Here is a 25,380-nt window from a genome sequence, read left to right as displayed (position 1 = left end):
TCTGCAATAAAGTCAAGGAGGAGTTCTGGTAAAAGTAAAAAGCAAACAAGAGGCAGTCTCTCAAAACTTCAGACACTTTTCAGGCACTTTTCTGCACAAACATGCGGTTCCATTTCGCTGCATATGGAGATCTATTTGAGAGGTGGCAACTTTAATGAAAAATGAAAAAGCCGAGTGTGGAAGTGAGTCGCATGGCGGTTCATTTCTTCCCCCTTTTTGTATTTATCTGCGGTTGCCATCGAGGTGCCGACAGAACAATCCTGCGTCAGAATCATTCAGCAACAGCGCCGTCATTCAAGAGAGGCAATTCATCAAATGCTGAGCCGACAGCAGCTGTTTCCTCTCCCTCTGTCGGTCACTTTATCCCCAGATTCAAACGCTGAAGGCAGCGTCCAAAACCCCGAAACACCACGTGAACACCCCCCCGACTGCTGAGGGCAAAGAGGTGACAGTAACGACCCGCCACAGAGGGAGAAACGGACATTTATACTGCGGACGCTGGACTCCAACACTTTTGGAAATGACCAATTATGTTTAGTTCAGTTGTTTATAGTGTCGTGGACAGTCCCCATTGATCAACTGTCACAACACACTGTACATGGGGCAGCTTTAGCCAACATTGCTCTCGCACCACTATGCATTAGGGTTATTAGTTAAAAACGTTCTTAAAATGGCGTGCACGGAGAATTATTCAAGATTCAAAGGTTTTATCGTCATATGCACAGAAGCTACAGTGTAGAAATGGCAATGGAATGGTTTCGACCCGAGTTCCTCCAACAATGCAACATATAGTTGCTGGCCCCTTTTGAACATGACGCTATTTGAGAATTTCTTTTTTTATACCTTGAACGTTTTTTTTATTTTGCTTCTCTTTGCTATACTTATTATTATTTGTTTCCAACATGTTCAATACATACAAAACATATATATAATAAAGTACAAAAATACATATAAAAGAAAAACGAAATTGTGCAATATAGTCTATAAACATGTAAATAGAATATGATACAAGAACAGAATGTGAAATTAAATATTATTAAAATTAAATACGGTTTATTGCGGTGATAACTATTTCGATAAATAGTTACACTTTGAGAGAGGTTTGTTTGCACAATCTCTAAGACTGTTTGGGTGTATTTCTGGTAAGTGGTGCAGTTTAGACCGGTTTAATATTAGTAGTAATGTAGGAGCCAAAATGTTTGTTTTGCCATTACTTATTACTTCTATTATTATCTTCATTTCCGTTTGCATCACGTTTAATTCTTATTGTTTCTTACTGTAGGCCACCTGTTGGATGCCGGTTTTGGGGATTTGACGTAGAAAGAGGGTGAATCTGCTCTTTCTGTTGACCGTGTGGTGTGTAGGGATGTCCCGAATACCAATGTTCGGGCTCCGGATTTTTCGGTAGTGTGAAGCTGACCGTTGAGCGGCCCAGACCAAGCAAGGAGGCAGAGGCAGCACGTCCCAAATATAACCCGGTGTGGGCATTTATTACAGCATGAACACAATACACACAGCCTCAATCCTGCTGCTGCTGCTGCTGCTGTTCACGTGGGCACAGCCTGCGGCCACCAGGATCTCACACACACTACCAGCCTCTCTAACAGCAAAACCCCAGAGCCTAAATGCCCAACCCAACAGGACACAGGTGAGGGGGGAGGAGACAACACAGGGCACCAGGTGCACACAATCAACGATAGACATGGAGAAAGGGGACACTTTTCAACAACAAAAACCTAAACAACCCGTAACGGAGGCCGAGATCTATGAGCCCAGAGATCACCTCCGTAATCGGATATTCGGCCCGTGCACGGGGGGGTGCGTAGTAATCAGCAGCGTTCCGCTTCAACACGTGTATTTCGGTTTATTCACCGCATTCATTTAGTTATTCTACAGTATTGTTGTTTTATAGTTATTTGTTAATGTAACCCAATTCGTGTTCTTTGAAATTGAAAAGGATATCGCATTGTGTTGTTACTTTCGTTGCAGTTGTATAGGTCTTAAGTGTAATTTGGCTTGGCTTCCTATTTTGTATGTACATGCTTTTATTTTGAAGGAGAGGTAGCGCTGTTGACAGGAAGTTGTTGTTGCTATGGAAACGGGGAGACTAACGGAGAAAAGTCATATCTACTTATAAAGACGGAGAAAGTAAACGATAACGTTTATGGTTAAGTGTTAGCACCCCCCGAAGAGGCACCAGCTCTTACGTTGATATTGGAGATTTCAATACATTCAATTTGAACGAACCAAAATAAACGAATATCCGAATAACGAAATTGAAACCCGAATAGTACTCCAACGAACGAATATTCAGATATTCGGGTACAGCTAGTGGTCTGGAGTTGTATATTTAAGCAAACAGGCCGTGGTATATGCTCATTATATCACAGCTAAGGGGAGTGGTTCGGCCCGACACGAAGCGGAGGCAGTTTGCTTTTCAGCCCAACGGTATACTGTTTTTCTCAGACGCGGAGGGATACTGACTTGTTGTGAAAAGTAATTTACAATTCTACCCGTGGTATACGCTCAGTATATCAATCAGATTGCTTGATTTGACTTGTCCGTTTTCGTCTTTATTAAACACCATGGACTACAAATGACTGCGGACTCTTACTTGGAACGCGTCACAGCAAAGAGCAAGCTTTAGCATAACTCATAGGGAGATTTTGCCGCTACAATTAGTAATAAGTCAATAGAGAAAAGTAAAGCATGCGGTGCTCCCGCTTTGCAGCATAGTTACTGCAAGCATTTGTATTCATGTATGAATTGTTTGCGCGGGCGATTAATGCAGCCGTGTTTTTTTTCTTTATCTGAAAAAAGTCCCCCCACCACTTTTTCTAACTCATCGTAACGGAGGACATTTCACTCCCGTTACTCGAGGAGCTTTTTGCGGTGTGATGTTGAAAAGCCCAACGGCAGGTCTGAGAGTCTGAGACACTCCGCTCCTTTATCGAATTACACCACAGTTTGCAGCACTCCAGGAAATCGATCTCTGCTAATTCTGTCCGCTATTAAGTCTGCTTTCACTGAGCAGGAGCTGCTGCAGAGAGGAGCTGCACAGTAATGACGGTTTTTATTAGTCTTCACATCAGTCTTTCCTCTTCCAACAAATTGAAGATGTACCTCTGAGTGTTTTTCTCAATTTCACTGAGAGGTGCTCGTATTAGAAGTCCTACTATACATGCTAGCTGTTTGATAAAGCTACACGTGTCAGTTGCTATGTGTTTAATCTAAGCTAGCAAATTGACCAAGAAAACAAAAAACATGTTAGACGGACGTCATGCAGTATATTTTTGGATTATTTTATTACAAATGTGGCTTTAATTTGAATAATTATTAGAATAAACAGCCAATCTTTAAGGGCGGGTTTCCCTAGATCAGGGGGGTCAAACTCAAATACACAGTGGGCCAAACTAAAAAAATGGGTACTAGTCGAGGGCCGGACTGGTTCAATGTTTATTGCACCACTTATCGAAATGAACGAAACATATTAAACCTGGAACTAACAAAGCTTCAATTATTGCCTATAAAAACAACATTAAATAATCAGCTGCATTCATTTCTCATGGCTCTATCTGCAGCTTTTCCAGAGTCATTTCTTATCATTACATTTTCCCACAGGCCAACAACAGCTTCAAGAAAACTATTTCCCTCAAAGAGAAACCAACATGCCCTGTTGTCGTGAGAGAAAGTGCAGAAGGAAGCATCCATTAGACTCAGTGTGCTGCTCTGAGATGCTAGCTCAGACACTTGGCATCTCATCTCGGGTGCAAGGTCATCAATGTTTGGGGTCAGGCTCTGAGCGGAGGAGACCCTCAGGATGGAGTGAGTGCAATATACCGGCGGGCCAGATCGAATAGGAATTACAAATTATCCTGCGGGCCGAAATTAAATCCACCAAGGGCCTGATTTGGCCCCCGGGCCTCGAGTTTGACACGTGAACAGGGACAGTGCACATTAATGACCATTTCTGTAAAAGTGCCAGAGGCTATTTTTCCATCTGTAGTCCCTGGACAGATTTTAAAAGTTAACCTAACACACATTTCATTTTAAACAAGTAAATACAATACATTTAAAACATGCAACACACATTACTGGGATACTTAAATAAAACAATTTAAAATACAGAACATTAAAACAAAACAAAAGAACATGTTAAAACACAAATCATAGACTGCTTTATTGGTTGTAGAGTTAATGGATTCATTTGATTCTAATTTAAATAAATAAATAAAAGAAAGCTACCGTGCACATGTCTTTCGTATATAAGTACCCGATGTGTATACGTTTCTGTTCCTGTCGTCTATCAGAACGTGTTTAAAGTGATTCTGTATATTTTATATGGAGTATTCTACATACAGCAAATGCATTAAAACGTTACTAGTATCCTCTGTATATCAATACATCACACTGTCAATCACTTGAATAGGGACTATTTCTTCAGCAGAAAGTAGTCCCAGTGATGTTTCCCCCTTTGTGTTATCCAGGGAAAATGGGACATTGAGTTTTGGTATTTTAAATAAATTGTTCGATGTGGTTACAACAAACAACGGCCTTCAGCAGCAGGGTGGAGGGATCATAAACAGCTCAACTGGAGTTTATTTTGCAGTGCTTATAACAAGTTAAGACAAATATGCTTTCTTGTATTGTGAACTGATCCTTTCTTTGGCAGCCATCCAACAAGTCATACTTCCTCACAACAACAACAACAACTGGTTGGTTGTTTGGACAGTCGGAGGAATGGTTTCAAAGCGCGATGGCGCACACACACACACACACACACACACACACACACACACACACACACACACACACACACACACACACACACACACACACACACACACACACACACACACACACACACACACACACACACACACACACACACACACACACACACACACACACACACACACACACAAAACAGCTCATAATCATAATCGGTTCTTGCACAATAATACCCTGCATCATATTTGTTACTAGAAATTTGTATTTCCACATGTATATATATATATATTTAATTTGTTATCTTTTTAATGCTATTTTAATTATATTCTGGACTGTTTATTTATTGTATCTTAATTTCTCTTATGTACATTGTTATGCTGCTGCAACGCACACATTTCCCAAATTGGGATCAATAAAGTATCTATCTATCCATCTATCTATCTACTGTATCTATCTATCCATCTATCCATCTATCCATCTCTTCATCTATCTATCTATCTATCCATCTATCCATCCATCTATCCATCTCTTCATCCATCTATCCATCTATCTATCTACTGTATCTATCTATCCATCTATCCATCCATCTATCCATCTATCTATCCATCCATCTATCCATCTACTGTATCTATCCATCCATCTATCCATCTATCCATCTCTTCATCTATCTATCTATCTATCCATCTATCCATCCATCTATCCATCTATCCATCCATCTATCCATCTATCCATCCATCTATCCATCTATCCATCTATCCATCTCTTCATCTATCTATCTATCTATCCATCTATCCATCCATCTATCCATCTCTTCATCCATCTATCCATCTATCTATCTACTGTATCTATCTATCCATCTATCCATCCATCTATCCATCTATCTATCTACTGTATCTATCCATCTATCTATCCATCCATCTATCCATCTACTGTATCTATCTATCCATCTATCCATCCATCTATCCATCTATCCATCCATCTATCCATCTATCTCTCTATCCATCTCTCCATCTATCTATCTCTCTATCCATCCATCCATCTATCCATCTCTTCATCTATCTATCTATCTATCTATCTATCTATCTATCTATCTATCTATCTATCTATCTATCTATCTATCTATCCATCTATCTATCTATCCATCCATCTATCTATCTATCTAAAATGTAAATAATCTAATTTGAGCCATCATAAGAGAGACATGTGGCAGCTCAATGCCTGTGTTGGCTCTTCAAACCCCGAGACAAAACCAGGATGCTAAATAATTACATCTCTCTCAATGCCAAAATTGAGGGGTGTATTCCAGAGCGGTCGCTTTCAAAAACAAAAACACACATCAATTTTTACCAACGTCGGAAAATCAATTTGCCACAACGCCCAGGTGCAGACACATGGGTTACATGTGAGAGAGTGGGTAATCTTGGGTTTTCCTGTAAAGCTCAGAGTCATATTGGACAATAACAAACAACACGCACCTGGATGATGCAGCTATGCAGACACTATTTGGGAGACGTGGCTGTCCGCTTGTTTTCCCCGCATTTAATTCCACTTTTCATCTCAAAAAAGATTCCGACTTAAACAGGAAGGACACATAATAGCAGTCCGCTGTGTTCAGAGCTGCCAGTGGAAACCTTCTCTTTGCACAAAAGGGAAGGAGTGCAACAAAAGCTGTTAGGCGCCTCTAATTTCTGAGGTGACATTTTGTCAATATGGCTACACAACTTCTCTCCGTAGTTACCTTCTCTTCTCAATTACGGAGACTGGAAACATTTCCCGAAGGTCAAAGTTTCCGGTAAAATTCCGCATCATGTGTACAAAAGTGTGACGGCTCCTGCTGCACCAACAGCTAAATCAATCAGAACTACGCCGGGACTGAAAATAAAACCCCGTTGCCAGTTATGCCAGCACCTGCAGTGGTCAACATGTCCAATGAAGTACTATACGTGGATGTGCCAGTGTTGTCTTAAAAGGCCAAATGTTACCTCGTAGTGACTGTTGTAGTCAAGGGACTTTAAAAGACTACAATTCCCATGTCACCAGCCAACATGTGCGACCTGTGTGGAAGACACCGTCAAGTTTTGCCTCTTTGGTTTAGAATAATTGACTCTTGCGGAGTCTCTTGTGTGATTGGCCAACGCTCAGAGATGTCCCACCTCTTAGCCTATCATGTACAATGCGTTGGAGCTTGAGCCAATAGAAGCGCACGTGTTACATTGTGATGTCACTATGTTCCAGAAGTAAACAAAGGAGTCCGATGGAGGCATTACAGGTATCTGTACTTCTACTCGAGTAAAGGAAGTGTGCACTTTTGCCATCTCAGATAACCACCATGACATTAGCCGCGTTCACACTGCGGTACTTTTCCCACAAAGGTTCATGCGAACTTAGTTCATGATCGCGTTCACACCAAAAAGAGCCGGTACTAAAAGTAGTTCATGCGAACCTTTTTACCCGCTCGAAAGTCCCTGCTAGAGAGCAGGGACTTTCGAGCGGCTCTCTTGTGAGAAAAGAGCTATATTCCTGATTGGCTGGGCGGATTGCAAACCACGCCCCGTAAAACTCCCAAAAAGTTTTGTGAAGCCGCCATTTTATTATCCTCGCATTAGCATTATTAGCATTAGCATTAGCCTAGCGCAGAAACGCAGAGAGACTAACTTATGGCAACACAAAATAAAACATGGGAGCGGTGGAGATGAGGAGGTGTCGGCGCTCTGGCGATTTACTCGGAAGGCTTCAGTAGAAGCTGCGGGGACTCCCAGCAGCTTCTACTGAAGCCTTCCCCAACTCCGGGGACTTCCGTCCGGGGACTTCAGGCGGCAGTATACGCCGTGAAGTGGTTTGCGGCCTGCCAGTAAACCCAAAGCAGAAGAAGAAGAAGAAGTGACGTCAGCGGCTTCATTTGCCTAATCCTCCCCCAGGGACTTATTCTGGTGTGAACGCGATCTGTACTTAGTTCATGAGAACTAAAGAGTTCGCATGAACTAAGTTCGCATGAACCTTTGTGGGAAAAGTACCGCAGTGTGAACGCGGCTCAAGAGTTATAACGGACGACACTTTTAATATCTTAGCTTCCTTCAACTAAAATAAATAAATGTTGCCTATTGAAAGTAAGGCGGTACGAGATAAAAGAAAAGCCTGAAACAACCGTCTCCATCTCCGAGTATTCCACATTTATCTCATGATCGATTCCAAAGCACAGCGTCGCCTTGTCAGAAGTGCACAGCTGGAAGTCTGAAACACAAGAGCCGGCTGGAGGGGGGGTTGGATCTCACTCCAGATATTGCCCTGTCATAGGTGTGAAAGCGCCTTGACTTTCTAAATAGGTCAGCTTTTGATTTGACATTAATTAGCGGGAGGCGTCCGCTGGTTTTCTGTCTCTCCCCGAACTTCACCGGCTGAGAGACATCGCTCTGAAGCGCAGGTGTGTCACCACGGGGGGGAGTGCGTCTCTTTCATCAAACATCCATTCCAGACCTACTTCTCCGCAGGTAAAGACCCTGCCTCTCCAACGTATCCATCACTCCTGCAAAGGGCTCCGTCTGAAGCACTCGCCGCCGCCAAACAGATGGCGGTGTTAAATCTGAATGATGTAGTACACGTCCCTCGTGGACTTTGTTTTCTTACATCGCCATTACTCTTCCAGTCCTCGGTGATGCATTTCAAGAAATCAAGTAGGACATTACGAGTGGCTGCAGAAGTAGAACAGTGTGGTCTGCTCTGCTAGTCTATTTCCTACATGATGGCACAGTCCTAAAGGTAAAGTACTTCCTTGATTTTCCTCACGTTGTAACGGTAAAAATAGCTAATGGAAATGCCACACACTGATTATGGCGCTGTGGTTTGATTTCCACACACGATGAAAATGGATGGAGAGAATAGAAAAGCAGAATTTTCTTTTATCTCCACCATGTACTCTGAAATTAAGCTCACATCTTTTCAAATAGAAACCCTCCTCATGGACACACTGGTGATTGCTCAACTCGGCGGCTGATTGCAAAGCTATCTCCGACGCCGACACCCTGCTGGAAAGTCACAAAGGGCGAAACAATGGCTTCCTGCAAAGATTTGCCTTTACAATCGAGTCTTCTTCCTGCTTTTGAACAGACCGTTTTCCTTTGCAAAGTACACTGGGATGTACTTCTGTTACTTCTACTCTGTCGCATTATTCCATCATTTAAAGGTCACCTATTACACTGTTTCTCATCAATATATCACAGGTATATCCAGAGCCTGTCTCTGATTGGCTGAAACACCAAACAGATCATGGCAGCATTACCCATAATCCCCTCTGTTTCAGCCCTGTTTCCAAAGTGCTGATTCTCTGTCTGTTACTTTAGATGAAGACAAGGAGCCCCTCCCCACGCCCCTCTGAGAGACATTTGGTTACAAAGAACTCAATGGAGCTCTAGAGGAGATTCAGGTGATAAGGGGGGGGGGGGTTACCTTGTTGCTGATTGGCTAATGGTGACACAAGACAACACATCGTTATGACATCATAAAGTGGCCAAAATCTGATGAGCTCATTTTCAGTTTTTATAAAAATGGATCAGGACAAAAAGAGAGAGAATCTTTGTTCCTGAAACTTTCAGAGTCTCTTTCCACAGAGGGGACACATGTTGATGTAGAAGAGACATGAAGAAGAGGGGACACATGTTGATGTAGAAGAGACATGAAGAAGAGGGGACACATGTTGATGTAGAAGAGACATGAAGAAGAGGGGACACATGTTGATGTAGAAGAGACATGAAGAAGAGGGGACACATGTTGATGTAGAGGAGACATGGAGAAGAGGGGACACATGTTGATGTAGAAGAGACATGAAGAAGAGGGGACACATGTTGATGTAGAAGAGACATGAAGAAGAGGGGACACATGTTGATGTAGAGGAGACATGGAGAAGAGGGGACACATGTTGATGTAGAAGAGACATGAGAAGAGGGGACACATGTTGATGTAGAAGAGACATGAAGAAGAGGGGACACATGTTGATGTAGAAGAGACATGGAAGAAGAGGGGACACATGTTGATGTAGAAGAGACATGAAGAAGAGGGGACACATGTTGATGTAGAAGAGACGTGAAGAAGAGGGGACACATGTTGATGTAGAAGAGACATGAAGAAGAGGGGACACATGTTGATGTAGAAGAGACATGAAGAAGAGGGGACACATGTTGATGTAGAAGAGACATGAAGAAGAGGGGACACATGTTGTAGAAGAGACATGGAGAAGAGGGGACACATGTTGATGTAGAAGAGACATGAAGAAGAGGGGACACATGTTGATGTAGAAGAGGGGACACATGTTGATGTAGAAGAGACATGAAGAAGAGGGGACACATGTTGATGTAGAAGAGACGTGGAGAAGAGGGGACACATGTTGATGTAGAAGAGACATGAAGAAGAGGGGACACATGTTGATGTAGAAGAGACATGAAGAAGAGGGGACACATGTTGATGTAGAAGAGACATGAAGAAGAGGGGACACATGTTGATGTAGAAGAGACATGGAGAAGAGGGGACACGTGTTGATGTAGAAGAGACATGAAGAAGAGGGGACACATGTTGATGAAGAAGAGACATGAAGAAGAGGGGACACATGTTGATGTAGAAGAGACGTGAAGAAGAGGGGACACATGGTGATGTAGAAGAGACATGAAGAAGAGGGGACACATGTTGATGTAGAAGAGACATGGAGAAGAGGGGACACATGTTGATGTAGAAGAGACAGGAAGAAGAGGGGACACATGGTGATGTAGAAGAGACATGAAGAAGAGGGGACACATGTTGATGTAGAAGAGGGGACACATGTTGATGTAGAAGAGACATGAAGAAGAGGGGACACATGGTGATGTAGAAGAGACATGAAGAAGAGGGGACACATGTTGTAGAAGAGACATGGAGAAGAGGGGACACATGTTGATGTAGAAGAGACATGAAGAAGAGGGGACACATGTTGATGTAGAAGAGACATGAAGAAGAGGGGACACATGTTGATGTAGAAGAGACATGAAGAAGAGGGGACACATGTTGATGTAGAAGAGACATGAAGAAGTGGATTTTTTATAACAGGTGACCTTTAATATAATCCATATAATCCGTCACTTGGAAAATGTTTGGTTTGCTTTATCGTGATGTGAAAACGTATTGAATACATATAACATGAACATGTGCCTTTTTGTCTTGGTGCAGAGTGGTGTAGCACCCGCCTCCTCTCCCTCAGACGGTCTAATTCCCGCTACAGCACCTGTCACTCATCTTGACAAGCTGTCTACCTTGAAAACCGCATCTAGAAGCCCGGCATCTGTGAGGCACCGCGGGCTTTCAGAGGCAGACAGCTAACACAGCCAATCTGCACTAAGATAAAAAAGAGGAAACACACAATGCTGATATTCTCGTTGTACTAAATGGGTGTTGTCTGCCTGAGGGGCCGCGACACAACAAGCCCACCGCAAAGAAGTGGCACTGACAAAGGAAGGTGATGGAATACATGACGTAAACTGCAGTTGCACATAAAAGAAATAATTCAGCTGACGACTCTGCGTTCTGCACGAGAGGACAGAACTCTGTATCTGGCACGCGTCAGTGGCAATAACTCTCCTCACCAGCAGGCGGCGGTAGTGTGTATTCGTCATTCAAAAGCGGCAACAACCGGAAGAGTGGCCGTTTCTCAATCGCAAGTAAAACTGCTGCAAAGCGACTATTTCAAGTATACTACGTCATCGAGTGGCGCCGAAGGACTGTTTAAATGCATGTTAAATGCCCACCACTCGATGACGTAGTATACTTGAAATAGTTGCTCTGCAGTGTACTCGCGATTAAGAAACGGCCACAGACTGCGTGATACACCGAGAGAAGAAGAACAGACTGCGTGATATAAACAAACAACAAATAGCGAGTGCGTTCCATGTTCCCTCTACAGCGAGAAGCTCACGGGGCTTTCCCGAACCTGAGTCGAGAGCTGGAGTTCAATGAAACCTCAGATTTACCTTCTTAATCGTTTGTTTGGGTCCCTCACTTCCGTTTCGCTTCTCATGCACTGATTCGCTATCTGAACAACCAATCAGAGTGATTTATTTGACCCACTGCGGTTTTCGACCGAAAAGGTGTCGACACGACTGAAAAGACCCGACGGTGCGAGACACACCAATCTGAGTAGGGCAGGGGTTCTCAAAGTTTTGATGAGTGAGGGCCAATTTAGGTACCCAATATTGGATTGAGGGTCGCCCACGAAAAAACGGAACACAAAATAATTCCAAAACAAATCCTTTCTTTATCGTACTAACCAATTATACATACAGTAAACATTAAGAACTTGCAGAGGACACAAAGTTGGGTTATCTACAAACGGTGACTAGCTAAAACCGCTAGCTAACTTCCGTTTCTGATTCTGATAACTTACAACAGATTTTCCGCTTAACCGCAACTCGCGAGATGCCTAGTTGCCATGCAACCAGTAGTCTAGCAAACCTTCCACAAGCTGTCATTCATAATTTAGGAATGACAACCCAGGGGGCGCAGTTTTACCATTCTTAAATTCCATTCTAATTCTTACCAGATACGACCATGGAGGATTAAAATATAACGCATGCATTTCAGCGTGTCACATTAACTATCGCGGGCCGCCAGAAACATTTCCGAGGGCCGCCATTAGCCCGCGGGCCGCACTTTGAGAACCCCTGGAGTAGGGCAACAGGACGCTTATCGTCGGCCTGAAGCTCATCAACGGCCAAAATCGGCTTGGTGTGTCCGGGGCTTTATACTCTTGATTAGTGGGGGGCGCCTAACACAAGCTAACAGCATAACTTTAGAAATGGAAATCGCCTCTGCTGATTGGTCCAGATTGTAATATCTCAATAACTCATTGACATTGCATTGACATGACTTTTTGTGCAGAGCTCTCCGATAGGACATTTCCATCAGCTCGGAAGCGTAAAATGGCACCACATTGGTTTAGTTCTGATAATATTAAGAATATCCTTTTGGTTTCGTAATTGTCGCTCCTTTATGAAGGCAACATATTTATTTTTCTGATCACTCAATCTAAATAATTTGAAGAATAATGTGTTATTCAAAAGTCTCTTTGGTTTGATACTGCCTCTCTGATACCCCGGCACCCTCCTCTTCCTCTACTAAGACGTACAGTTGTTCCTCAGGGGGGCATCTGCCCTTTAAAACCCTGTCACACAGCGACCCCTCTGCTCCGGGCCTCAGGATCCGGCGGGCGATAAAACGCCCCGTAGAACGATGCGAGGGACGTGCTCTGAGGTGTCAGGAGGTCTCTGAGGCGCCATCATGCTTTGATCGCACTCGAGCTGTGAGAGGAACCTCGCTGTGACCTCAGAGCGTCCAGCCAGGACACACAGACACAGCTGTCGTCCTCTCAGTTCCCAAAAGACACGCCACCTTCTCTCGATGAAATTAAAGATGCTATCCACGCAGGAAGCATCCTCCTTCACCTGAGCACTTGGTTAGTACCTAAGAACTGCAGCTACTGACAGCGGGGTAAAGTAACTATATAGATTTACTCAAGTACTGTTCTTAAATAGAATGTACTTGTACTTTACTTGAGGATTTTGATTCTTTGCTACTGTGCACTTGTACCTCACTACAATTCAGAGGTAAATGGTGTACTTTTACTCCACGACATGTCTTCCTCGCTGTCCTCCTCAGTGTCTCCTTCACTGTCCTGTATTTACACTTCTTGCATGGTAGATGATGAAGGTCCTGCAGATGCACCTCCCTGTCCCCGTTTAAGCCTCCGATTTTCTTTCTCCAAAACTTTGATTTCCTGAGGCCACGACGAAGGATCAAATACGAATAAATGATCACATGACTTGCCGTCATATCTGATTTCAGATGTGGGAAGTTACCAAGTACACTTATTCAAGTACTGTACTTAAGTAACATTTTGAGATAATTTGTTGCGACTGTGTACTTCTACTCCACTCCAATTTAGAGGTACATGGTGTACTTCTACTCCACTACATGTATTGCATACCTTTAGTTACTTTACAGATGAATGATGTGAAATCTAATCAAGTGTTGAATCAGACTTTAGTTCCACCTGGAGTAAATCCACCAGCTACCCTGCAGTCTACAAAGTACTTCAGACTAGCTGCACCTTCACCAGCTACCCTGCAGTCTACAAAGTACTTCAGACTAGCTGCACCTTCACCAGCTCTGAGAACACTTTGATGATCAATCATTATAAAACATATCATATCTATTATTCTGAAATGGACCAATCTGCACAACGACTACTTTCACTGTCTTTCACTATATTTAGATGAGAATACTTTTCTACTTTCACTTGAGGAACATTTTGAATGCAGAACTTTTACTGTAACAGAGTATTCCTACACTCTGGTACTTCTACTTTTACTCAAGTACAAGATCTGAGTACTTCTACCTTTACTCAAGTACAAGATCTGAGTACTTCTACTTCTACTCGACCTGAGTACTTCTACTTTTACTCAAGTACAAGATCTGAGTACTTCTACTTTTACTCAAGTACAAGATCTGATTACTTCTACTCTTACTCAAGTACAACACCTGAGTACTTCTACTTTTACTCAAGTACAAGATCTGAGTATTTCTACTTTTACTCTAGTACAAGATCTGAGTAATTCTACTCTTACTCAAGTACAACACCTGAGTACTTCTACTTTTACTCAAGTACAAGATATGAGTACTTCTACTTTTAGTCAAGTACAAGATCTGATTACTTCTACTCTTACTCAAGTACAACACCTGCGTACTTCTACTTGTACTCAAGTACAAGATCTGAGTACTTCTACTTTTACTCAAGTACAATATCTGAGTACTTCTACTTTTACTCAAGTACAACACCTGAGTACTTCTACTCTTACTCAAGTACAATATCTGAGTACTTCTACTTTTACTCAAGTACAACACCTGAGTACTTCTACTTTTACTCAAGTACAAGATCTGAGTACTTCTACTTTTACTCAAGTACAACACCTGAGTACTTCTACTCTTACTCAAGTACAATATCTGAGTACTTCTACTTTTACTCAAGTACAACACCTGAGTACTTCTACTTTTACTCAAGTACAAGATCTGAGTACTTCTACTTTTACTCAAGTACCAGATCTGAGTACTTCTACTCTTACTCAAGTACCATATCTGAGTACTTCTACTCTTACCCTAGTACCATATCTGAGTACTTCTACTCTTACTAAAGTCCAGGCTCAGAGCGTCCCGACCTCTGGCTCCTGACCTCTCCTGAGATGCAGCTCTCGGCTGCCTCTCTGAAATAGATGATGCTGAGTCGTGTAGAAACGCACTGAGAGGACGCTGTGATCGAGGAGCTGTCACGCTGAGGTTTCCCGAGGCGTCAGCGCCCTCCGAAACACGTACATGTCGCAACACCTTCAGCTCTTTAGCTTAAGGCTCACGTCGTGAGGACGTGAGCGCCTTATTTTCCTTTCAAATTGAATTACATCTACATGATGACATGCTGGCCGTTCTGTGGGACTGCATAGTGGCACCGGTTGTCTTGTTGCATTTCTAAGTGTTGTGTGGATGGTAATGTGCAGTATATGTTGTCCGAGGAAAACCTGGCTTATCATTAACATGTTGTCACTGTCTTTGCAGTGAACAATGCTAGCAACATATAAGTACATGTAAAGAACAAGAGTAAGGAAGGATGTTTAAAGCATGATACAAAGATGTCTCATCTAATTTGAACATTTTCAATTTATACTATTTTGTTTATAGAAAAATGTACGCAGAGCACGGTTGTTCGTGGCCTTAATACAGACAGACATATCGATGTATTAAATATATTTATCCATCAACTTTCCTGAAAAGGCTAGGCTGTCAAACGATGATGGACTAACCTTAGAGACTTAATCAGCCAACACTCAAACATGTCTTTCAGGTAAAGTTCGTTTGCTCAACCTCAGGTATTCCGCTCAAGTTAGTTCAATAATTAAAGCATGTATCAGGGTTCATACACTTTTTCACCAATGATTTTCAATGACTTTTCCATGACTTCTCAATGACCTTTACCTCATTTTCCATGACCAAAAAAAAATTCCCACTGAAAATGTTTTATTTGAACATGGAACAGGAAAATAAGGTCTGCATATGAAACATGTTGTGCCTATCTAAAACAAATCAAATAGTAGGCTTACTAGCTTCTACACGCTAAAGCAACTGTAGTCAGGGAGGCTGGTATGAAAAAGGTGGCAAGGACCCGACCCCTGAAAGCAGCAGTGTCAATAAGAACAGAAACGCCAAAGAGTCACATCTAATAGAAATATATAAAAGCATTTATTTTAATTGTGTAGCAGTCAGTTTATAATTCTGGCAGCACTGTTGAGCATTCTGAAAATGTATTGTCATGCCTCTGTGCAAGGCTTAGTCTTTCTATCTTTATAGCCACTGGTGTAAAGTAACTAAATTCATAAACTCAACAAGTACTATACGTGGGTACAATTTTGAGATACTTGTACTTTATTTAAGTATTTCAATGTTTTGCTACTTTGTACTTCTACTCCTCTACAGTTCAGAGGTACATGGTGTACTTCTACTCCTCTACAGTTCAGAGGTACATGGTGTACTTCTACTCCTCTACAGTTCAGAGGTACATGGTGTACTTCTACTCCTCTACAGTTCAGAGGTACATGGTGTACTTCTACTCCTCTACAGTTCAGAGGTACATGGTGTACTTCTACTCCACTACAGTTCAGAGGAACATGGTGTACTTCTACTCCTCTACAGTTCAGAGGTACATGGTGTACTTCTACTCCACTACAGTTCAGAGGAACATGGTGTACTTCTACTCCTCTACAGTTCAGAGGTACATGGTGTACTTCTACTCCACTACAGTTCAGAGGTACATGGTGTACTTCTACTCCACTACATGTATTGCATACCTTTAGTTACTTTACAGATGAATGATGTGAAATCTAATCAAGTGTTGAATCAGACTTTAGTTCCACCTGGAGTAAATCCACCAGCTACCCTGCAGTCTACAAAGTACTTCAGACTAGCTGCACCTCCACCAGCTACCCTGCAGTCTACAAAGTACTTCAGACTAGCTGCACCTTCACCAGCTACCCTGCAGTCTACAAAGTACTTCAGACTAGCTGCACCTTCACCAGCTTTGAGAACACTTTCATGATCAATCATTATAAAACATATCATATATATTATTCTGAAATGGACCAATCTGCACAACGACTACTTTTACTGTCACTACTTTCACTATATTGAGAATATTTTTCTACTTTTACTTGAGTAACATTTTGAATGCAGAACTTTTACTGTAACAGAGTATTCCTACACTCTGGTACTTCTACTTTTACTCAAGTACCAGATCAGAGTACTTCTACTTTTACTCAAGTACAAGACCTGAGTACTTCTACTTTTACTCAAGTACAAGATCTGAGTACTTCCACTTCTACTAAAGTACAAGATCTGAGTACTTCTACTCGAGTACAATATCTGAGTACTTCTACTTATCTGAGTACTTCTACTTTAACTCAAGTACAAGACCTGAGTACTTCTAATTTTACTTAAGTAAAAGACCTGAGTACTTCTACTTTTACTCAAGTACAAGATCTGAGTACTTCTACTTTTAAGAACAAGATCTGAGTACTTCTACTTTTAATCAAGTACAAGATCTGAGTACTTCTACTTTTACTCTAGCACAATATCTATACTTATACCACCTCCGTTTATAGCCTATGAAAAAAACTATTAGAAAACGAAGGCTAAAGCTAACGTTAGCAGATAGTGACAATGTATGCTAGCTAGCTAACGATTCCTCAATGATATTGTGACAGAAAAACATTTCAGTTCACATCACGCTCTGCCGCTCTGCTCTGAACACCTGAACGGCCCGTTCTAACAGCTGTTCACCAGCGGTGCAGTCTGAGCCACAGTGACTCCGCACAGTTAACGAACGCACCGTAGATAATGTAGCTGACCGCAGCAGAGTTCAACCGACAGGCAGGAAGACTCGAGCACACAGCTCGCGCTTCATATATTAAAAAATAATACCATGCGCGTCATGATGGCACATAACAGCTCGCGACCGCAGATTATTTTGGCGATTAGATAAAATGTAAATTATATTTGACGCAGTTACATTTCCATGACTTTTCCAAAACTTTGGGAAAAACATCGTTTTCCCTAACTTTTCCAGGGCCTGGAATTTGCATTTTGAATTTCCATGACTTTTCCAGGTGTTCAATGACCGTACGAACCCTGATGTATATAATGTATAATGTAGGCTTATAAATACAAATGCTATTGTGAGATTATATTTCCATATTAATCTGCAAAATGCCAACACAAGTCGCAAAAACATTCCAAGTCTACAAACTGGTATGCTTAAAAAAACATACACCAATCTGCATTGCGTACACTCGGTAGAAAGACAGTGCCTTCACATCGTGACTCTCTGCCATCCCAATGAATCCGAACACATAAAGAGCCCTTCGTGTCTTGTGAGGAAAGTTACAGTAGATCAGATTTGTAATTTAAAGTCAGGACAAACCCCCATTCTTCTCCCCAACCACCTGGGGTATTAAGATGTCTGCCATAACCCCCTATAGCTGCATGTATTTCATGTGCTGTGGACATATATCCCAAGATGATTAGATATCAGTAAATCTGCTGATGCAGCGCGACACCCTCTGTAAGAGCAGGAGAAAACCTCCCTCTCCCTTTGTCTTCACACATGGCAGGTCTGTTTCCAGCGCGAGGCACCGGGGCAACACCATGACGGAGAGACTGTAAAGCGTTCCGCTTGTTATCGTCCGGCAACCGGAATCCTGCCATGCAGTCAGAGCTCAGACTGGTGACACACACACACACACACACACACACACACACACACACACACACACACACACACACACACACACACACACACACACACACACACACACACCACACACACACACACACACACACACACACACACACACACCACACACACACACACACACACACACACACACACACACACACACACACACACACACACACACACACACACACACACACACACACACACACACACACACACACACACACACACACACACACACACACACACACACACACACACACACACACACACACACACACACACACACACACACACACACACACACACACACACACGAGGCCCTGCTGCAGCTGGTACCTGCTATACTTTCTCAGGAAATGAGTGTCCATCTAAAAGCTAAATTGGATTGTGAATGTGTTTCGGAGAGTGGAAGGATGGTATTCTGTTGCAGTATGAAATGCAGTGACTAAAGTGCACTAGTTAAAGGTAATACATGGATAAACAAATGTCTTTATAATATAAAATATTATTAATAATTGTACCTTATTAAGTTGAGGCTTTTTCCAAGGCGATTTACACACCCTTAAATACCGCAGACATCTCTATAGCAGCCATTTGAGAGCAAGTACTGAATGTTGCCCAAGGACACATGAACTGCTAACCCTCTGATCGGTCTTATTTAAATAATAATGTACAATATAATGTATGTAAGATATACATTTCAACACAAATAAAGAGATTTCCCAGTTGGATTTTGCGGAAAATAATCTCTATTGCTAACGCATTTATGATACTTAACACGTTTTGTTCAGGATGATCTCGTTAACACCACTTTGTGATTTATTTAGTGCCATTGGCAGAAATAATTTAAACGTATTTGATGTTGTAGAATAAATCTTTTAAGCTCGTTTTAACCTCAGACCTCATTTAAGGCTTCTAGTCACAAACAAGTTAAAAAAAACCGTTGACTTGCTTGATCAAATACTCAGAGTTATAGGACTCATTACTGCACCACTTCTAAATAGGAGTCCTCTCTCTGGCGAATCTGTTCAACTCCAACAGCAGGGCCATATCATTTAGCCTCCTCACCACCACCAAATAATGACAACAATCCACATAATCTTATATCTATAGTCACACGTTCACAATTCAGTCAATGAAATCTAATTATCCTAATTCTCTGATGATTGATCAAATATAAAGTCCTTCTTCTGGTGATGCCGTGTCGGGTGAGGAAAGCCTAGGAGGAGAGTAGGATATCCTTTTCAAATACAGAGATCAAAGTTATATCAAAATGCAATCAATCCAAGGACGGTCACATATCAGAAATACTGCATCAACATGCACAACATTGTCCTGAAGTGACTTTAAACTAAATCTTGAACAAAAGAGTAGAAGTAAGTGAACCAGCCGTCTCTGGAGGCGCTGGTTCTATGCCTGGGCCCTATTAGTAGCTTTGTCTCCACCAGATAAAATACATGAACATCCCTTTTAGTCGACCCGGCCTGCAGCCTTTACATGATGGACTCCATTCTTCTTTCTGGGCCGCCCCTCCCCCGCCCCGCCGCCACCCCTCCCCCGCCGCCACCCATCCCCCGCCATAATTCATGAGGCTCCTTATAAAACAAATAGCTGCAGCTTCCTGAGGCGGAGCTGCGTTCCCCCCCAGCAACACTTCAACATACATCCCTCGGAGTGTGTGTGTGTGTGTGTGTGTGTGTGTGTGTGTGTGTGTGTGTGTGTGTGTGTGTGGAGTGTGTGTGATCCAGAAAAAAGAGATTTTACATTTATTTATATTTGGACATTTATGTTCTCGCCCCTAAAACAGACAGAAATAGTGTTCTGTTTGTTACCTTATAGCTTTACTTAAAGAATGGGGCAAGGAATACAGTCACATTCTGATGGACTAACCCTAGAGATGTAATCAGCCAACATACAACTAGTTCTTACAGGAAAAGGCTGTAATCACAACAGAGATTTCTTTACACCATAATTCAAAAGCCAATAGCTGCAGATTCCTGAGGCAGAGCTGCGTCCCCCCAGCGAACGTCACCAGCAACACTTCAACATACATCCCTCGGAGTGTGTGTGGAGTGTGTGTGATCCAGAAAAAAGAGATAGCACAAACGATGGATGGATTCTGGGTGACATGCATCCTGACACCTTCGCAAAAAGAAAAAACATCGACCAACCTGCTCTTATATATACTTTACTAGTATCATGTCTGAGTAAAGTAAAGAAGAAGAAACAACAAGAGTATCTATACAACGATCTCATGTCGATTAATACTTTCCATTTATCACCAAGCTTTTGTTTGTACAAAAATAGAGGCAAAACATTTATGTTCTCGCCCCTAAAACACAATTCTGATGGACTAACCCTAACGGCCTGTCCACACGGCGGCGTGCATCATCGCATGCCGGCGGGGGGGGGGGGGGGGGGGGGGTCTGAAGCTCGACCAACGACCAATCACATGAATCTCCCGCCCCGGACACACAAGCACGCAGTTTGATTGGCTAGAGCTTGTACTGGCATATGATTCGATTGGCTGCCGCTTCCGCCGAAGCTTCAAAAGTTGAACATTGCTCAACTTTCATCGCCAGCAACGCGAGCAAATCAATTCAAAGTGAATGGGCAGAAGCGTTGAAGCTTCAACGCACGCCGCCATGTGGACGGGCCGTAACCCTAGGGATGTAATCAGCCAACACAAACATATTTCTTACTTATTTATGTTCTCACAACAGATCTATTTACGCCATAATTCAAAAGCCAATAGCTGCGTTTCCCCCCAGCGAGCGTCACCAGCAACACTTCAAGATACATCCCTCGGAGTGTGTGTGGAAGATGATAATAGCACAACAGATGGATGGAGCCTGGGTGACATACATCCTGGCACCTCCACAAAAGAAAACATCGACCCCCCTGCTCAGTAAGGCCAAAAGACAGCATCATCTTTTTCTTTCTACGCCGTCTATTTTCATCTTTTCCAACTGCTGTCAATACAATCCAATTTTTTGACAGACTAAATGCGGCGGCAATCACTCTTTCCTTTGACGTGGCACAGACAGGCATGCATTAATGTGTGTCCCGATGAAGCCCAGCGGGACACCACCACGCCGAACAGAAAGCCTTTGACCTTGCGTGGCTCTGAGAGTGCGATAGCTCGCTGGAAACAAGACAATCAATAGTCTGTATTTAGCTTTGCAGGACCCTCTGTTCAACGCTAAGGCTCTTCATTTTGCAATGATAGACACACATCAGGCATTGGTGATTGAAACAAAAGATTAAATGTTTAGCGTAATGAGCTACACTTAAGGAATACGTCAAAGAGTCTGCTGAGATTTAATTAAAGGCGTGTCATAAAACAAAATGTGGATTAGAGATCCTGCTATGAATACAATCTGCCTGTTACTTTAAGACGTGGCAGAACATTTATTCTTAAAAGACATCTTAAAGGTCACTCAAAACATTTCACACTTCACAAAATACTTCATTAACACAAAATGTCTTTTGCGTTTCAAACAGGGCAGAACACGAGCGATAATGACTCCTAACGGCTCGTAATCCAGCTGTTCTGAACCGAAAAACTCCATTTCTCCACATACGACATTTGTTCCGACCCAAATGGTCAGGCTGCGGAGGAATAGCTGCCCACAGATGCAGGGAGACATAAATAAAAACTAATGCTTTTATTCAGGGCACTTACGCAATCTGTTCGGAGTTCAGTCGTGTTTTTGCCCTGGCATGAACTCCGAGACAACACGATAACACCGTTTGGATTTGTGTGAAATGTATTTCTCACAGTTTTCTCAGTTGCCAGTTCACTGGGAATCCAAAAGTAATGCAAACGTACTGCAAGGCGGGAAGTAAACATGCTGTAAAAGTCAGGTGACGATTGTCTTTTATTTTACTATAGGGACTCATATCACATTACATATATGTGACCTGCTCCATCGAAATCAGTCGCATTGACCCGAAGACACATTGTGAGTTGTATACACTGTTGGAAAGAGGAGATTCCCAGCTTTCTAATGATATCAGGATTGTTTTTGTCCTCCAAATATTAAGCGAAATATGTCACGTTATATAATGACTTTCACCGAGTCCTCATTTTGAGAAAAAGGCCTTTAAAGTTTCCTCTTCTCTGGAATCCATCGATCTGATTGGTTATTAGCAAATTATCAAAATACTACGGAGGGAAGATATTTTCATTTGGAGGAGAAGCTCGCGAGTGTGTGTGTGTATACCTGTGTGTTTGTGTATTTTTGCTTTTGTGTGTGTTGTGTTTATTTCCCGGGGAAAACCCTCACGAGAAACACAGGCTGTTGTTCTGCCTGCTGTGACGTTAAATTACTCCGTTCTCCGCTTGTAATTAAGCCGAAGCTTCAAAGTTGTATTTATCATCTGAATTTGCCGAAACAAGTTTAATATTCTGAAAGCCAAGACTTTGTTTAATTTAAATCAGATGAAAACAAGCTGTAACGGACCCTGCCGTGTTATCTATGATTACTATACTCTTATGTTCATAATGTCAGCGGAGGGAGGGGGGCGGCGCTGTGGAAGAGCAGATAGCGAGTGAGAGGTGCCTTCGTCCCTTTACAAGCTTCAAACATGTATTTATCGTGTGATTTTGGAAATAAAAGTGTCATATTCTGAAAGCCAAGACTTTGTTTGTTTAAAATCAAACAAAACACCCGAACCCTGAAAAAATAGTTTTTTACGTAAATCCACGTTTATTCTGAAATGAGCCGTTGCGACTTCCGACTGATTTCGATAGAGCGGGTCACATATATGTGGAGCTGTGTGGTGCAGTGGGTTGTGCATTGGTGTTCAGGATCAGGGGGGCACAGGTTCAAACCCCACAGCAGTCAGCATGTCGTTGTGTCCCTGAGACCCTTCACCCCACATTGCTCCTGTGGGGATTGCCCACAGTGTTGAGTATGTCGATAAAAGCGTCTAACAAGTGACATGTAATGTATAAATTCCATACTTTAGATTTGTAAAATTGTTGATAGGTGGAGTTTTAAAGGCAAATCACAGATTTATATTATTTAGCAAATGGTATACGCCTGTTCTCGACATTTTGCGTGTGAAGTACAGACATATGAACAGCATTTGAAGGTTCTGTGGGAAGAACATAGGAGAACTTACTTCTGTCCTTGAGTGCTGTAGTTGTTGTCGTACGATTCATATCCTTGGTCATCGTAAGCTGTTCCGTAGCCGTCGTCATATTCCTGCAGAGACAAAAATACAAGCCGTTAGATGAGATTCAAATATTGAAAGATGGAGGAGAATTACAGAGATGTTGATACACCTGTCATTATAAACCTGTTGGAATGTAAAGAAGGTTGAGAAATGATCTTTTCTGTACGTAGAACTTAGAAAGGTTTGTGAAACTTGAAGCCAATGCAGCAGCACTTACAATTGTTTGACTTTAACGTACGTCGCTTTGGATAAAGTCAGCTAAGTGAAAATGTATAATATGTAATGTAATAAATATATGTTGGACCCAAGCTGCTGTGTGCTGATCTGGTTGATCACATTCATAATAACAACAACAATAGATTTCATTTGTATAGTGCCTTTCAAGGGACCCAAGGCCGCTTTCAATTGTAATGACTTTGGTTTCCATTGAATTTAAAACTCTTTATTTTTCTCATACTGCCTGTGCTGCAGCACCTCTTTTCACCCTCTGTCTGAAACCAGAACCCAGTGTGCTCTGATTGGTTAGCTGTTGTGATTGGTCAACCGCTTAGATATGTCCCGCCCCTTAGTTTATCACGTACAATGTGTTGGAGCGCTAGCCAATAGAAGCGCTATGTTAAATATGATGTCACTATGTTAGTGTGGGAGAGAAACAGGCATTTTAGCCTTTGCAGAGCATTTACATGCACACAAACCCATACAACAAAGTAAAGGAAGGGGTATTACAGTGTTCTAAATATAGTTCGCTATCCGTATTATTTTTTACATTTTTGTTTTCATGTATGCACCATGACATCAAGTCAAATTCCTCGTACGTGAGAACCTACCTGATTCTGATTCGGAAAAAGCATAATAGGGCGTCTTTAAGGTCTTTAACCAAACCATGGTATCGTAGTGGACATTTCCTAATATCTATATGCTAACAGGCTAACTCCTGCTTATGATAACTTGCCATGTGAAGCTTTTTAAGCCCAGCTCAGATATAGGTCAGACTACTTGACGCGCCGCTGGTGGAATATCAGCCCATATGCAGCACTATTAAAGTATAAGTGCAGCCCTGCCCTTGTCTCCGAGTCAACCGGCTGACAGTGTGATGTGAAGACTCTCGCTGTGGCGACGTTTCATCACCACCTCAAAGGATGAGCCTTGAACATCTGTTTGCGCTGCAGCAATCTGCCCCGTCCTCCCTTCTGCACTCCACCAAGAGGCACATCAAAGCAAACCAGTGCCGCACCCGTCCTAATTTGGGATAAATGGGTCTTATGTTCCACAAAAGGCGTCGACCCCTAGCGACACATCTCTCATCCCCCACACACTTCTTGGCTAATTCCATCTGCCCCCGATTTGCAAGCCTTGAAATGAACGTCAGTAAGATTTAGCACCAGAAGAAAACACTCCATGTTATTATTAAGGCCCTAATTCCTGATTAGAAACATGCATTTGCCCAAATGACATCGTCTGAATTGGAACTTTTATCATGAATCCTCCAGAAACGAAGCAAAGGGACGACATTTGACTCAAAGAGCCCCGGATGTAGAAACACTTCCTCTCTGTGGAATTATTGAGTGCAACAGATGCAGACATCTTCTTTCACTTTAAGGAAAAACCTGGCAGGT

General features: G+C 42.3%; 1 protein-coding gene across 1 annotated transcript in view; it reads right to left on the bottom strand.

Moving 5' to 3' along the window:
- khdrbs3 (KH domain containing, RNA binding, signal transduction associated 3) overlaps window positions 1-25,380 on the bottom strand; it is a 184,555-nt gene that overhangs the window by 5,580 nt on the left and 153,595 nt on the right. Inside the window, 1 exon segment of the mRNA XM_034094620.2 lies at window positions 23,711-23,793. Coding sequence (XP_033950511.1) covers window positions 23,711-23,793 — 83 coding nt within the window.

Source organism: Pseudochaenichthys georgianus, chromosome 11 (assembly GCF_902827115.2).
Source record: "Pseudochaenichthys georgianus chromosome 11, fPseGeo1.2, whole genome shotgun sequence".
Lineage (NCBI taxonomy): Eukaryota > Metazoa > Chordata > Actinopteri > Perciformes > Channichthyidae > Pseudochaenichthys > Pseudochaenichthys georgianus.
This window is presented reverse-complemented; position numbering and strand designations above follow the sequence as displayed.